Genomic DNA, 17,041 nt, shown 5'->3' with positions numbered 1-17,041 from the left:
CCAAGAAGCTTTGGTGTCCCTGAGAAGCGTCCAGGCACAGAGCTCTGCTAGGTGGCCTTTTATTTGGAAGGGGTCTTTTTCAAGTCTAGCAGGAAACCTAGAGGAAAATGGTAGCGTCTCCTGAGGGTGCCAGATGTGTTCTTTTCAGGTCTACCTTTTCAATGCTATTGAGGAAGAAATAGCCATGCTGTAAATTTGTTTTCTAAACTAAAGTCAGGGTAGTTATTTCTGAGGGGTGAGCATAGAGGGGGATTCCTGCTAAAACCGGTTCAAACTGGCCTAGCCAAAGGAGCCTCAGAACAGCCGCAAAGCATGTGTAGTTGTTTGGAGGTCTTGCGACTGAGGAGATTTTTATCAGTTTGTCCAGGGGTTAGAGGACTATTGTCTAAAAAAATGTATTTTATAGCATTTCAGAGAAGACTTTTTTGAGTTCTTTTGGAATGAAACAAATTTCTAATGTTCATTTTAATTATTAGACACAAATATTAGGATATATTAAATTAAAAACTGTCATTTATTAATATACACATATATTTTCCTCTTTCACAATTGTCTGAGTTCACTATGGTCAGCTTCCTACTGTATTTATTTTCATATATACCAAGAAATTAGCACAAATAAGACATTCTATAAATGTCAGTCTAACTGGAAGTCCCTTAATTTATTACTTTCCCTTTAATTTGGATTCTTTGCATGGTACCTGCTTTGTCTAGACCGGCAGGTGACCCTCCTGTCCCTGAGTTCTGTCAGGCAGCTACTTTGACACTCATGGACCCAGTGTGGATACTCCTGGAACTTCTTGCTTAGCTTATTTTTAGCCCAGAGTTCAGGCAATGGCCTTAGATGTATATTTGGAAGAAAATATATAGGGATAGAGCTGGTGGCACAATTAGAACACTAAGGGGTCTTAAAATTAGTAGTGATCTTCTGTGATGCAAACAGATTGATAACTGGGTGCTTCCCCATGCCCTGAGGTCCAGGACCAAGGCAAGCTGGTACCTCACCTGGAACATCACTGCACCACGCACTGTACACCACACACATCTCACCCACACATCGCCCTGATGAATGCTCCTTTCCCAGGCTGTGTCAGTACAGTGCCACAGTGGTCACTGGACCCCCAACTTTAGATACAGGGACACATGATCTTCAGGTAACAGAGGCGATTTTTTAATACAACTAAGAGCTTTGACTCTGGAATGCAGTCAGGTATAAAGTCACTTACCTTAAAAGGTTACCAATATTGTTGGAGTTAACTCCTTAACCGAAGTCCAGAATCATATGTTGGAAACCCATAGCCCTAAGTGAAAATATATCTCCTGTCTCTAGTTCAAGCTCAGCACTGTGCCTAGGATTGTGGAAAAGGAAGGAAACAGAAATGGAAACAGACATCCTAGGACCAAAACTAATATCAATAGAATGGAGATGAAAAAACTTCTCAGACCAAGACTGAGAAATTCAGGAATATAGTCTCTTAGATATTTATTGTAATCTCCAAAAAATAAAACAAGATAAACCCAAAGAACAAAAACCAGTTTCTATACAGAACTCACATACAAACTTAATACCTAGTAGAGCACATACAGTTCTTACACAATTAATTTCAGTAAAGAGAATGAAAACTTCATAATGTGAATACACTCAATAGCTTTAAACCCAGTCAGGCGCTCCTGTGGACACACGAAGGGTCACAGGATTTGCTGTGCAGCAGTTTTCAAATCAACGTCACAATCACTACATGAAAGCATTAAGCTGTTACTCAATTTTTTCTCAAGAAGAGTTCCACAGTGCAGTCACTGAGAAGGAGCCAAAAGTGCCTGGTTACAAAGGAAGGTCTTCATCAGTGCACTTCCCAACGCCCTTTATGGGAAACACAACTGCAGAAAAATCTCTGGGCACACATCTGACTGGTTGACATTGCATTAGACAATGTCTTGTGGTTTGGTGCACGGGCAAAATGTCTACATCAGCTGTTCCAATGTGATTTCAGATTGATTTGTGTTTTGGGGCTGAGTCTGGGGCTGCTCAGCACAGAGGAATATGGCAAGGTAGCACCTTGTCTTCCTCATTGGGACAAAAACAGAGCCAAACTGGGGTAATTTCTTGCGTTTCCAAGGGCCAGTATGGCTCTCTGGAAAAAAAAAACAATGACCAATAGCTGCCAGCTCTGTCACCCTTCCATTCAAGGGAACAAACTGCAGTCTTTCCCACATACTTGCCTGGTACAGTCTCCTCTATCTAATATCCTCCTCCATGGAGCCATTCTTGACTCTTCCAGATCTTATAGGTCCTCCATTCTTCTTGCTCCTATGTCCTGACATAACTTAGCATTTAGACTATATCCTGGAATTTCGTTCCTTGTCCTTCCGTCAGCAAGCCTATCAGGGGCCAGAGCCATCACCTCTTTCATGTTTCAGTCCCACAGCACTGAGCACACAGTATTCAGTAACTGTTGATGAGTAACTAAACATTTAAACACACCCTTAAATTATCATTCTAATGTTGGCTACCTGCTTACATTTGTTTCTTTTTTTAAATTTGGCACAAAGTTGTCACCAATCTCCGTTTCACCCACCTTCACTTGACTTCTTCAGTGGGTCTGAGAGCTGAGTACAGAATTTCAGGCTATCGCATGTAAAACAGGGCCACCCATCGCTGGTGGTAGCCCAGAGCCATTTAATGCGACTGGCACGTCCTCACATTTCAGTTTCAGGCAACTGCTATAGAGAGGCCTGAAGGGTTGATATGATGTCCAGATGGCCATGGTCATCTAAAACCAATGGCTCTTCATCATTTTTAGGGAAAAAGTCAACTTTTCTTCCTAAAGATATCATGATTTACTCTAAATGAAAAGGCAAAGCACAATATTAAAATGAGTGCTTTGCCTCAAAAATTGAAATGGCAAATAGGAGTTTAAAGTAGTTGGCCTACTTTAAACTTCATAGACATAAACACCTAAGAGTTTTTGATAATCCAGCTACCAGGCCTCATTTCTTGGTTTTCTGCATCTCAGTGAAGTTCTAGGCCACCAATGATATTAACCAAGGGGTTTGAGGATGAACATATGAGTTTATGATGACTTACTAATGTGATTTAAGGATTCTGACCTGTTTATCACTAGTGTGGACAATTGAGACTTGAAAGTGAATATAACATTAGCCACCACCTAAAAAGACATCAATATTTTAGGATTCCCAGGATTGACACTTAAATTTCCAAACAAAATACAGAGTAACAATAAAATAGACATATAAAATATGAGTAAAAATTCTTAGATGAAAACATGATCAACATTTCAGAGAAAAATAAAAATGACTTTTCCTTATGTGCATATTTTTTCTTAGGTTTCTAAATTAGCCCCTTATAAATGGCTTAAGGAGAACTCTGAATTAAAGAAGGGAATGCCTACATAAATAAACGAACAGCCATTCTGTCTTGAAAATAAAATCCACAATTCTAAAAGGCAAAATTGACATATACTTGCAGATCCTAAATGTTCGGTCTTACAGGGAAAGACATACTTTGAAGTAGGCACAGAGGAATTTCACATGACACCAGTAGGTATTTACTGTATAAACTGCACCACTAGACAATACAGCTACAAGAAATAATTTGAGTAAGTCAAACAGCCATCGAAGCATCCCACACATTCATTACAATTCACTCTTTCACACTATTGTATATACACTGAGTAAGTCATTAAATATTGCACTTATTGGCCCATGAACCCTCAATTCTGAGGTGTTGAAAAATAGAAAACAAATCTATTTTTATAACATATTTCATGCAACATTTAAGACACTTCAGTTCCACAAACACCATTAAATAGTTGTACATTTGGACAGTTCAACGGTATCACATCACATCTTGACATTAACAATATATTAACAGGAATTACAGGAAGTTTTCATTCAGGACATATCCTAGGAGTGATGAGACAATGCATGGAGAACCATCATACTGATACAGGAAACAACCCCCAGACTTCACTCTTCTGAGGCGCATGGAACCACTAGACAGATGTAAGTTACCCTCACGTCCCTGAAAGGCCAGGTGTCTGCGGCTCATGTACCATCTGAGTCTTTAAGAACAGCATTCATGAGCCTAAGCAACCTCCAGCCCCAAACAACATGAATATGAAGCATTTCCACTAAGGAATAAAGCCACAGCCAACTCTCAGTTGTCCACGATGAAGTATGAACACAGGTGAATGAAATACACAGGTAACCGCCTTCCCCCCACCTCATGTCAGTAGTAAGGGCTGGTTGAAACTCTACCAATAACAGTGCTGGTGGGAGGTAAATGGTGAAACTTGAGTCTCATTTCCTATTCTGGGTCCTGTCATTCTGTGAGGATAGTGCTTTAAAAAGTGAAATGATCAAAAATCAAGAAGCAGAAAAGAGAACTGTAAATAGAAAGCCCAGTGGGCCCACTAGCCAGTTGATTTGCCCTTAATACTCAAGCTCTGACAGAGGCTTGGAAATAATTTCTTTTCTCTGGAACATCTGCAAAATATATTCTCTCTATCCTCTCTTTTTAATGGGAATTAGTTATGTGAACAGATACACAAATCAAATCAGTGTGAGGAATCTATTTTGTAGACCTTTTTCAGCAAATCCCAGTTACAGTTGGAGCCTAGTAAAAGCTCCCTTTTCTCTAGCACTAAGAAAGCACCATATGTGGACATTTCCCTTCATAGAAAAGGTATTTGTCTTTTATACACACTGAGTCTGTGCTGGGAGCGGCAACACTGTGGGTGAGTGTAAATCTTTTTAATATACTGAAGGGAAATATTTGACTGTGTGTCAAGCATTTCTGTAAAGGTGTTTAAGGAAAAAAAAACATTTATTTGTGAAATAACATTAGGTAGATATATTTAAAATAAATTCTCCAGACCTGTATTTGCCCCCTTAGGGAATATCGTATTTTTAGGACCCAAAGCCCTTTACATACACTGCAGAGATAACAGAGAGGCTTTTTTTCTGGTTATAAATTTCATCTTTTACCCAGTTTGTTCCAATTTCAGAATATAAAATAGGTTTATGACTTTAACTGGCTTTGAGCAAAAATTTACCTATGAGGATTCTAAAAAGCCGACCCTAATGGTTCAGCTCATCAGAAGGACTTCAGCATTTTACGGTCAGGCCACTAAAGCACAGGTAGCGCACATACAAGCCACACAGAGCCGCAGAGGCTGCATCTCCCAGGGGGTGATTAGAAAAGCCACGTGGGTCTAGTTGCTCACATGGCACCCTGCCACAGCGCACTGAGTAGACACACCAAGGGACAAAGACTTCCAGTTCCCAGGCATGCGATCTTGACTTTAGAGAGAGAGGAGATTCTTCAGACAGAAAGACAAGGCTACCTCCCAAGGAAGCTGCACCAAAAACTCCTGATGGAGCATTACAGTAGTATATGAAAATTATTAAACCCTTTTTGGCCAAGAAGGTTTTTAATCATGATTTTAAGATTAGTTTTAGTTTTTCACATGCAGCTGCTGCTTCAGCCGTGGGATAACTTGGTAGAATCTGGGTATGTTCTTAATATAGTCCCACAAACGCCCCATGGTTGACTGAAAGATGGCATTGTACATCCTCGCCATGCACGAAGAGACACGTTGGATAAAAGCACGTTACAGTGAGCCACTGATTACTGACTGTCACGCTCCAAAAAGCAATGTTGCTTCATGGAAGTTCAGTTACTAGTAAACTGTATTTTACTTTTTCAAAAAGAATACTGCATCCCTGAAAGTCTATTCTCAGCATAGATGTAGGTAAAATTGGAAGTTTAAATTGGTTTCCAAAAAGTAACTGATGAGCTAAGCAAAAGAACTATGATTAATCTGGATATGAGTTAAATAGGGGAAATAGATTTGTTTGTTGAGTATATAGACGTCATATGATGTGGGGTGTAGTTTTGTAGAATTTATAGTTCACATTTAACATAACAATGCTGCAGCTTTCTGCTATAACCCAAGGCATCATCAGAGATCCCTTTCCAAATAAAAATCTTAGCACTTATTTACCAGGCAGCAAAGGGATACTGATTTTAAGTGGGTCTAAGGAGGAGGTTAAAAGTTTATCAAGGCAGTGGAAGCTGTTCTGTGGGGGCAGTGGCAATGAACTAATTCACTGTCTGAAAGCAATTCTTCTTAGAAGCCATGAATATAATGCTAAATTGTAAATTGCCATCTTAAAACTTAAGGAATTTCATGTACCTACGACCTCCACTCACATCCCCAAAAGCTGAAATGAGGATCCACTCCACAGATGGCTGTATAGAGGAAACAATTTCCAGTCCAAGCTTTTATTTACTTAAGAACAGAAAGGAAGGCCCCCAAACCAAAGCTCTTGGAAGTATCTGCTCAAAACAAGCAAGGTTTGTTTGTAAAAGTAATTGGAGGGTTCGGGTGGTGAGGAAGTGGGTGGCAGATAAGAGAAGTTCAGACGTGAAACAGTTAATTCAGTTGCATCAAAGACAAAAGGTGGATGTCTACAATTTATAAACTAATACGAGCACATACTTTGTAAGGTGTCTTGTTCTTCTGAATACAAATTTAGTTAAGCCATTAGTATAAATGGTCTGGGTTATTTAAGCTGTTGGCAGATGGAGAGAATGTAGGAGGTACTGTGTGCATGCTGACCAAAAGGCAGAAAAACCTTGGCGCGGCCATGTTATAATTTACAAGTGATAGAGCTTGATGCCAATACAAGTTTGCTTAGTTAACCCTGGGCTGTTTCCTCTTTTGCCAAATTTGACGTTAAAACAAGGATCTCTTGATGAGATTAGGAATAGAGGATTTTCTCTCTTTCCATGTGTTTGACAGCAGGAGTACAGGTGCTTAATTCACTTGAGCTCTGTGACAATCCTTTCTGGAAACTTCTCACTTAGTGAAATTCACACCAGGGTGCGAGCTTCAGAACTTAGCATCAATTAGGTAGGCTTCACTTCCAGTGAGGTTTGTAAAGTAGAAGTTATCGAATGTTCTTGGCCATGACACCCGGGCTGTTGCTGTATCGTGCTCCTCTGACCGGCACCACGCGGTTCAACCTGGGTGTGTCTGACGGGGTGTAAGAGGGCACTGGGCTTTGGTCTTCCGGTTCTAGGGCCGACTAATTTCAATAGCGATGAGTTCTTCAGCGGAGGACTTTACAAGAGGGCAAACTCAACTCTTCCCACTTTTCTACTCTCTCTCATTTTGCTTTGCATTTTACGATACTGCACCCATCAAGGTCCTTCTGAAGAAGCCATCTGAAACATCACACTTAGGTCCTTGACATCTGTATGTATGTATGTGAGATTGGGGCTGAGAGAGGAGGGGAAGGTCTTCCTGACTTTATTACTGCATATTAGATTATAAAAGTTAGCTTAACAACTATCTTTTAACATGGCCGCTTTCTAGTCTAAGATACAGAAATACTACAATATCATGCAGACAGGCTTCTGCTTTGCACAGCCCCCAACTTCTCTTTCCCTTCACTTAATTTCTGTGGTTTCTGGAAGCTGGTTGCCCCATTAAAATCCAATAAAGCATTAATGTTTTCTTGTCTTCATGAAGCCTGTCCTGCAGAGTGCCAAAGTGAAAATTTATTGCCAATTAGTGGATCACAAACTAAGAAGATGAGAAGTAAGAATGTGGGTGTGCTTGAGATACCCCACATACTCTCTCCTCTAATGTTCATCTTCTAACTTACTAATCATGTATGTGACCTAGTTCCCTGACTTGCAGGCATTTATCTTCCAGAGATCACTTTGGATGTATGCATCTTTCTCTCTCAATAGCCTTGTTCAATAAAATTGGACTCCATTCTTTCATAGGAAGTATCTGTTTTTGAAAAGAGAAAAAAAATCTTTATCATGATCACCAAAAAAGGGGAAAGTTCACCTATTAAAACTGTTCTTCCAAATCTGCCATCCGTGCCTGCTGCCTTCTGAGAGTCCTAGCTGTCAACGGTGCTGGCTAGTGGTGTGGATGCCATGTTTCTCCTCAGTGCTCAGTTAGATAACTGATGGGATTGGTTTGCTTGTTATTCAAATGGTCTTCAGGAAATCTGAGTGTTCCTATGGTTTCCTTTTTCCTCTCCAATTGCTTATGGTGTCTTAAAGTATTTCTGGAACTCTCAGCTCTAAAGAGTATTCTGAGTAATTTAAGCATGTTTAACATTAATAGCCTTACAGAATGTGGATATGTCTTAAAAGAAGTATAAACACTTGGACTGAAAAATATTAGAGATGAAAATTATCTTTTCCTCAACCTGAGAACCATCAAGATACTGTTTAAGTAACTTGTAACTAGGAATAACCTAGGGAGGTGTGAGAAGGCAGTGGTCTGTGAAGTAAGTCTACATCCTATGGGAAGAGGGGCTTCAGCTTGACCTCTGTTCCAAGAGTTGGTGATGGTTCTAGAAAGTTGGGGGGGGGTCTGTGTTATGGGGGGAGGTCAGGCTTTGGAAATTCTACAGTTACTTATCCCCTTCTTGGTTCAGATGCTTGTCACATAACACATTCAGCAGATACCTCAGTCCATCAGAGCCCTCAGATTTGCAAAAAGTTGGGAGGAGCAGTCCTGGCTTAGGAATTCCCTCCTTAAGCATCTAAACTAAGATGACTATTCACTTCTAGTCAGGTAAATATTAATCTCTCAGGAAATTTGCAAGGGCATTAAACAACATTTCCATTTCTTTATAGTCAATGGTCTTCTTAATAACACTGAAAAGTAGATTTATTTCCTGAACTGTAGATTGACCAGAGCCATGACAGTATCCCTAGTCATAAATAAAATTTCCACTTGATTTTCAATTAAGAATAGAGCAAATAAGGTCTCTGAGATCTCCGCCAGCCCATACCACACACATAACCAATTCCTTGGTTCTCATCCCTACAGGTGAAAAGCAGAATTTGAACCCATGGCACAGAAGTCAGTTGCACTGAAATTATAATTGGAGGTCCCAGCAGTTGCTTAATCTAAGAAATCTGAAACACAAAGAGCCTAGAAGACAGGTAACAAATCACATGCAAATACCAGATGTTTGTAAATGGATAGTCCTTACAAATTTAAGATCACATATTCGCCACATATTAACAGAGGAAATCTCCCCAGAATTGAATGCATGTATGAGCCACTGACATCGATTTCCCTCCAATAATTATTAGGCAGTATAAGTGAAGGCTAATCGACCATTTATAAATGCTGTTTTTAGCAACCAACCCTCCGGAGCTGCCTGTGTGGGGACATTAACAGCCACAGCTGGGCTGCGGTGGAGGTGGGGTGTCCTTGAGTCTCGTGTTCTGCTTCGCCGCAGTGAGGGCTGGGTCAGTCTCCAAACTCTCTGACATTTTGTCGCAGATGATATCCACGAGGCGCTCAAATGTCTGCTTGACGTTAATGTTATCCTTGGCACTTGTTTCAAAAAACTCAAAACCTGGAAGAAACATAGGGAAACCACAGCTTAGTTATTTCATACTGTTGCTGAAATTAAACGGGACTCGGTGACGGTGGGGCAGTAGTGGCTGGTGGGTTTGGTTTGGGTGAGAAATGAGAGGCAGGCATGAGATGCCATTTGGACAAAGGCTACAATCTTGTGAGCCATTAATCAAGAATGAGAGTTATAAAGTAGAATTACTGACAGTCCCATCTTATTCTCTTTAGACAACAAACAAACAAACAAACAAAAAAACAACCTTGGCAGGAGTTAGTAATTACCGAGTCTGTCTCTGCCATCTCTTCCCCCATGACCTGGCTCACCATGTAGCCTCTTCCAGTCTTTTCTAGGACTAGTGTTACTTAGCATTTTTTGTTTTCTGTCTATTTCAGGTTGTACCAAAATCATTAAGAAAGGTTGTACCAAAATCACTATGCTCCTGAACTCCAGCATAATCCAGCTCCAGCTTTTTCCCTGTCTGTCCTACTGCTGCCTCGGGAAGTGTTTGCAGGTAAGCCTCTGGTAAATTTCCAATATTTAGCTGGACACTAACTGGACACAAGGTGGCACTAAAGAATCACTGGATTTACTTTAAGTGTGCTTCAGCCTCCTTAAAGAAATTTTTGAGTGGTATTAGCCTAACAGTCCTCCAGGGCTTTGTATATACCATTGCATCTAGCTACTGGTGCTGAGTTTGCCATAGCTTCTGTTATCTGTCAGCAGCAATGTTTTTAATCAACATCTGGAAAAGGACAATGATAGATTTCAAATGAACTGCCACAAGTGCAAGAAGGTACAAAAGAAGTCAGTGACAGATGCATGCTTCTCCTGATGTGTCACTGTACCTGGGCAGAAGCAGCCTTAGGAGCTACTCTGTACCCAATCTTATCACTCTCTATTGTTTGCATTCACATGCCACGAGCTGAGCTTGCCTGACAGTTGCCATGACAACCTCCCCACTAGGCCAGAGATTGCTCTGGTCCGTTCCAGGGATGTTGATTTAGGAGGTATTGGGCTAAAACACAGAAATGCTTTCCTAATCCATTCTGAATTTTACACCCTATAAATCCTTCCGTTTACATCTGGCCCTATCTGTGAGGAGCCACATGGATTCAGAATGATGAAATCACGTGATTTCATCCCAGCTCCTGGGGCCAAAGAAGAAAAAAAAAAAGGCTTAATATTTTGCATGCATGTCAAAAATGCACTTATACCCAGAAATACTTATTTTCTTAAGCAGTACTGGAGAGAGGAACAATGAAAAGCATTTTTGGGGAATTAAAATTTCTTAATTAAGATAGATGACTGTAGCTGAGCTTGAATTTCATTCGTTACTAGCTATTGTGTATTCTGTTGTCAAAATCCAAGTGAATAACCCACAGGATTTGAGCTGAAGGAGCAAGAATGAGTGGAGCCAAGTTCTATAAAAAAGCAGTGGACATATTATTTCAAGGCCTCTGTGGCTTGTATTTCTCTTTCATTTGTCTCTGGACAATGCTTGTATGTAGAGCACTCTTAAATTCTGCATTTCTTTACAGAAAAGGCGATCTGGCATTAGCAGAATTCTCTTTCCTAATGTTTGCAGTCTGTAGGGCTGGATCATTCACCTTTCAGCGATTCGATCCAGTTTTTGGAAAGAGCAATAGCTTAGATCCATTCTTGCCTAGAAGTCGGAACTACTTGTATCCTTGTGGGGCTTTTCTCGGTGGTAACAGGAGGGTGCTTTAAGCCATGAGAGGACCAAACCCCACTGAGGTCAAGATACCAAGATGAGACTTTAGGGAAAAGCATTCCGTAATTTGGCACAAAGATTTCACTTACAAGTTCAATTCTCTCACCTCTTATGCTGACACGTCTAATTAGCATAATCTGGGGAGAGCACTGAACTTGAAGGGTATCAGTAAAGATCTGGTCATTGTAAAAACAAACAAAAAAGTAATTCATACAAACATTTGTCAAATGTGATTCCTTTAATCTGGGCTTTGAGACACAAAATGCTGCTGGTGTACAACTTGAGGTCAGTAAAATGATCTTTGATGCCAAGAGCCAGAATGCTTCCACCCTCTTGACCTTAACCTGGAACCCCAGGAAGATATGGCCACTAAGGAGAGAGTGTGCCTGGGAGAGAACATCATATTAGAACAGCCCTCCAGAAGACCTGGAGAAAGAGATGCCAGACTGCGGTGAGGGGGATGAAGCAGCAGGAGGATGGCAGCTCTAGACACACTAGCACTAATTACTGGCCTTATGACCATGGGAGATGTTTTTATTCTCATGTTCCTTATTTATGACATTTGTCTTCCTTAGCTTATAGGGTGATCGTTAGGCTCAAATGAGAAAATGTGTGTCACAGTGCTGCGAACTAAAAATTTGCACACGTTGGCCAGCTAACTCTGGATTAAATCACGAGCCGCTGCAGCCCCTGAGTTCTGACACATCCTGAAAGGAGTTCAGGATGGAGGTCAGAAATAAGGCACTCTGTGCTCTGGGAAAACTGGCCAAACAGGCCTTCAGATAGCTAGATATGTACAGGACAAGATTTTATGAACCCAGTTCTTGTGTCTCCTCTTATCTAGAAAGGCACTAAAATTACTGGTGACAGCTGCTCCTCGTGACTAGCAGCAAGCCTCCACCTAAATACATGCTTGACTGCACGCACCCTCCCTTCACTGAAATCGAACATAATACTGAGTGTTCCCCCTGCCTCCTTGGAACAGTTTCTCAGAGCTTTCTGAGATGCTGTCTCCAGGGCTATAGACTTTTTGTCCCAAATAAAACTTAACCCACAATTCTCACGTTGTGTGATTTTTCAGTTGACAGTTTTGTCGAAGGGACCCAGAGCAGACTTCTCCCCTTTGCACCCATCCACCTCCTCGGGAAGTCCAGATGAAGTCGGGTGAGTTGCTCCTGGTTCTTGAATCTCCCATATTGGTTGATGAGCCTGAGTTTTCGTTGGTGGTGTATCCAGGTACCTGGCCCTCCAGTTGAGAGACACTAGAGGGAAATCCCCACCCATTGGAGAGGTGCTGGATGGGGCCTGGTTGAAAGATGCCAGGGTCTGTACTGAGTAGTTAAGAGGCTAAGGTGACACTTTTCCTCAACTTGGCTACCTCAACTGAATTTGTCAGGGACAAAATTTCACTTTTATCCCTGATAAATTCAACTTTAAAATGGGAACTAGAGTCTTTCAGAGAAATGAGGGGTGTCAGAAAACAACCTCCCACTAACACCCCAGCCAGATTCATATAGTACTTGCAAGTACCTACTTAACTGGGGAAATTATACTAAAGGAGATCTCAATCTAAAATGGCCAAATTAGGGTTCCTTTAATATTCTAAAATTGATATTTTTGTGTGCATAGTTAGAAAAAGCTGGCTGTAAGATCAAACATACTGAATGGAATGCTTATGTGATTGGTAAGTTAGAAGCTTCTGAAAGAGGAAATCATAAAGTAAAGTAAATTGCTTGACACTATATTGGAATTTAAAGAGGCCACTAGCACTGACACTCTCTCCCTCTGCTCCTCCGCCGTATCCTTTTCTATCTGAATTGCCTAGTGCAGACGCTGCCTCTTCCACCTCCTGCTTTTCCCTCTTCCCCTGTGAAGGAGGATGAAAAAATCAGAGGTGATTATAGCTCCCTTTAAGGAGAAACCTATTACAGGGAGAGGTCAACTGTCTTCGGTGCTTACGTATACACCCTGGACCTGAGCAGGACTTACAGCCTTGGCTAAGGAATTTCAGTCCAAGGTAGGATCCATTGGGATTTGCTAAGGAGGTTGAGTTAACCACCTGGACCTATGAGCTTGGGTTTTCAGATCTATGTCAATTAGTTTTTGAAAGCAAAGCAAAGGAATGGACAGAGAAAGCAGGTTGTAAGCAACCTCTAATGGACTTTGAATTACATAGTCCACAGGCTCGCACTGACTGCAAGGAATTAGCTCAAAAATTACTCAAACTTACTCCAGAGCTTTTCCAAACAACTGCAGACTAGACAGAGATTGGGCAGTGCAAGCAAAGACCTGATGAACCAATTTTGGACTGTCACAAAAGGTTTTAAGCAATATTCTGGCTTGACGGCTGAATCATTCTCTAATCACCAAAATGATCCTTTATCTTTTAGAAGGCTTGGATGAGGAATTGACTACTTTAGTCAAAGGACACAATCTAGGTTGGTCTGTATTGCCTATGAACACCCTTGTTACACTGGCTTACCAACTTTTCAAGACCATTAAAAAGAAAGAAAAGGGGATATTTACAAAAATCATGAACCTTCAATTGTGCCAGTTAAGTACTCAATGCCAGTAGACAGTTAACCGATCCCTGTTCAATAGAGAAAACCAAAGGTTGCTTTTACTGCAGAAAACCAGGGCATCAGAAAATAAATTGTAAGTTAAGGAGAAGCCTAGAAGGAAAACTGGATTTTACACTGGAATTTCGAGTTAAACCAGAATAGGGCTGCTCCAAGGGAACATGGGGAGTCTTTTCCCTTCTCCTCTCAACACTCTAGAAGTAGAAATGATTATACAAGGAGAAACAAAGCCCTGATAGATGCAGTTACCTTTAGAATTCTCCTTAAGGGAAGTCTCTCCTTTTTTTCTAGTAGAAAGTGCTCCCATTCACCTGATAGGCAGAGATTTCTTAGAAACTATGAAGCCCATCTTTCCTTTACTCTTCAGGGAGAAATGTTTCTAGATCTAAAGGACCAATCAGACTTCCATCATCATACAGTGTTTGTGACCCATGACGAGGATGCCACTGAGCAAGACAAATTACTAGGCCTAGTACCTTAAGAATTATGGGCACTCGATTCCAGCGACATTGGAAGAATACAGTCTGCATCACCCATTAAAATACTCCTCATTCTGTACTGCCACACCCCCCTACCTTACTCATATTCCTAAAAGCAGAGACTTCTTTTCTGTGATAGATCTCTGTAGCACTTTTTAGTATTCCTGTAGAGCCAGATGATCAGTATCGTTTTTTTGCCACTACTTGGAATGAGAGGCAATATACATGGACTGTAATGCCACAGGGCTATACTGAAAGCCCCACTTTCTTCTCCCAGATACTAAAAGCAGACCTAGAAAATCTTATCAGAATTCTGACACTGAGGGAACAAGTCCTAGGAAACTTGCTTTTCTCTCTCTGTGCCTTAAGACCAGGGCTCTCAGGAATTTTTATCTCATCTAAACCATCTCTAATTCCTGAGAGTACAGGAAAGAAGCTTTTAAGATTTAACGTATTCCAACTGAAACTAGTGACTTTCATATTGTAATACCTGATCCATGACCAAGTTTAGAAAATGAAACTGACATCTTTGTGTCTGTATGTCTACGCATATATTACATATGTCCTTACCTTTGAATGGTAGTATTAAAATTAATTTGTAAATGAACTCTACTTAATTGACTTAAAGGAATTTAAGCATTTATATAAATTCTCAGAAATATAAAAGGAAACTGGCCAGAATGAATTTTAGGTTCATGGGAAATACTGAAAATTAAATTAATACCTGGTGTTAAGGTTTGCTGATTTAATTAACAGACATGTCTTTAGTAATTGCTTATTTCTTAAGTTTTCACTAAAATTGACATTTTTAAGAGTTGAGGATTCTATTTTAAAAATTTAATTAAAGGTAGGTTTGTTCTATAGCTGGTTGTTTCTGGATGGAGAAAAATAGGGGCAAATTATATGGATACACAAAGTGATAAAAGGTTTGTGGAAAAGGAACCCTAAGAAGAGAGCTTTGTGCATGATCAGGATTGGTTAAATTTAGATTTAATTTAAAAATTAAAACGATTTGGTTGTTAAAAGTAAGCTGGTGCAAAACTTGAAAAGACTTAAAAATGTTGATCTGTTTTTGACAACAGAGTATAAAGTTTCTTTTATTTTTAATTGCCAAGCTGTTATAACTTTCCATATTTGCCCTTGCCAACGTGGTAATAAGACATTTCAAAGGGAGTAAGTATTGTTTCACAGTGACCTATGATCCTATCTGACCAAGTGTTTTAAAACCTTTTTGATATTTTTTTTGACAAACTTCCCAAATCAAATTTTAGTGAAGTTGCTTTGACGTCTGGCTAACTAACTTCAGGATGCTTCAAAGGGCCCCTGAAACATCCCCAAAAGAGATATTAAACTAATTAGGTTCATTTGGTATGTTAAATTGCATGGGAAGTATTGGCAAATAAGTACTCTTCTTAGGTTATATTAGGAAAAAATTTTAATATAGATATTCTAGAAATACAGAACTATTAAAAATCTGATATATCCTGGTAAAATGCTATCAGTCATAATTCTAGTTATTATCTTAAAATGTTATATGTCACCGTAGTACTCAAGTTTCTTGTCAATTGCATTGTAATCAAGTTTTTATGCCTTAAGTATTTTACCATTCGTAGATAGTTATGTTTACTCCGATGCCTTTGCAAAATGCCTCCTCTTCAAGAAGGTTTACAGAAAAGACTGTTTTGATAAGTACAGGTTTCTGATACCATAATGTTGAACTGGGTAAGAAATAAAAGAATTCTAATGGAAAACCTGATGGCTTCATAAAACTTAACAAAAGGATTAGTGACATAGGACTGAGTGGACCGGTGAATAATGGTTATAATTTTTATGGTTCCTGTCTGAAACATTACTGGCTTTTAATCTGTGTTTTGCAAATATAAAGTTAAGCTAATTATGACTCAGCAATTTGGTAAATTATACCTATGTAAGCAGACATCGTTCCAATCTCTGGAGGGATCAGACAGAGAGAAAACTCTCAGGTTCCCAGTGGCTTTATCAGATAAATTAGGAACACCACCTTCTAATAGGTATAGGAATCTCAAGGTATTTGGGGACCTCGAAAATAAAAGAATTCACCTAAATCTGTAAGGCAAAATCTGTGACAAGCCCTAGACGCGGCTTTCCTGGCCCTAGGCGACCTTACTTATGAAAAGTTCCAGCATAGCCAGTTTGAAACAGCCTATATGATCAAATAATAAGACTTAATTTGTGGATAAATTAATCTTGATTTGACTATAGTTGCTAAAAATGAGGGTAAATTTAGAGAGAAAAAGATTATGATTCAGTGAATATTAAATTCTAGCTTTGTTAATGGAGGTCTGTATTTATGGCCTAAGAGTCACTTCCCAGATAGTTCCTTTTTGTTTGTTATATTACTGTAAAGTTTAATTAAATTATTAAAAGCACACTCTTAAGTTTGTCTCTAAAATCTATCTTTAGGTGAAGATCTGATGCCCCAGGACCTGCAACCAGGAGACTATGCATACTGGAAAAGACACAATTTAAGGACTATCTCCAGCCTAGACAAAAGGACCTTTATCAGGTACTCTTAACTAGCTCATGCACAGTGCAACTGAAGGGAATTGACTCTTGGATTAATATCTCCACTTACAAAAGGCCTCTGCACTGGACTGGCCTACAGAGAGGAGTGCTGACCTTGAAAATCACCCCAAAACAATGCTCAAACAAAAGGAGAATCTACCAGACCAGGCCTGTACACCAATTACCTTGATAATTGCTCACACCTTCACTTATGAACTAAATGTATTTCACAATCTTATGCACAGTTAAACTTCATCCAATTGTTAGGTTTATGGTCAGTTACCT

The 17,041-nt window shown here is 39.9% G+C and overlaps 1 protein-coding gene across 2 annotated transcripts in view; it reads right to left on the bottom strand.

Annotated features, from left to right (window-relative positions):
- Positions 1 to 1,457: 1,457 nt before the first annotated feature.
- The window catches only part of RAB3C (RAB3C, member RAS oncogene family), a 255,645-nt gene continuing 240,061 nt past the window's right edge, over positions 1,458 to 17,041 (bottom strand). For both annotated transcript variants that reach the window (XM_014555580.2, XM_006180358.3), the window contains exon 5: positions 1,458 to 9,422. In XM_014555580.2, coding sequence (XP_014411066.1) covers positions 9,235 to 9,422 — 188 coding nt within the window. In that variant the 3' untranslated portion in view covers positions 1,458 to 9,234. The remainder of the gene's footprint in view (positions 9,423 to 17,041) is intronic.

The sequence above is a fragment of the Camelus ferus genome, chromosome 3 (assembly GCF_009834535.1).
Source record: "Camelus ferus isolate YT-003-E chromosome 3, BCGSAC_Cfer_1.0, whole genome shotgun sequence".
In the NCBI taxonomy this organism is placed as follows: domain Eukaryota; kingdom Metazoa; phylum Chordata; class Mammalia; order Artiodactyla; family Camelidae; genus Camelus; species Camelus ferus.
This window is presented reverse-complemented; position numbering and strand designations above follow the sequence as displayed.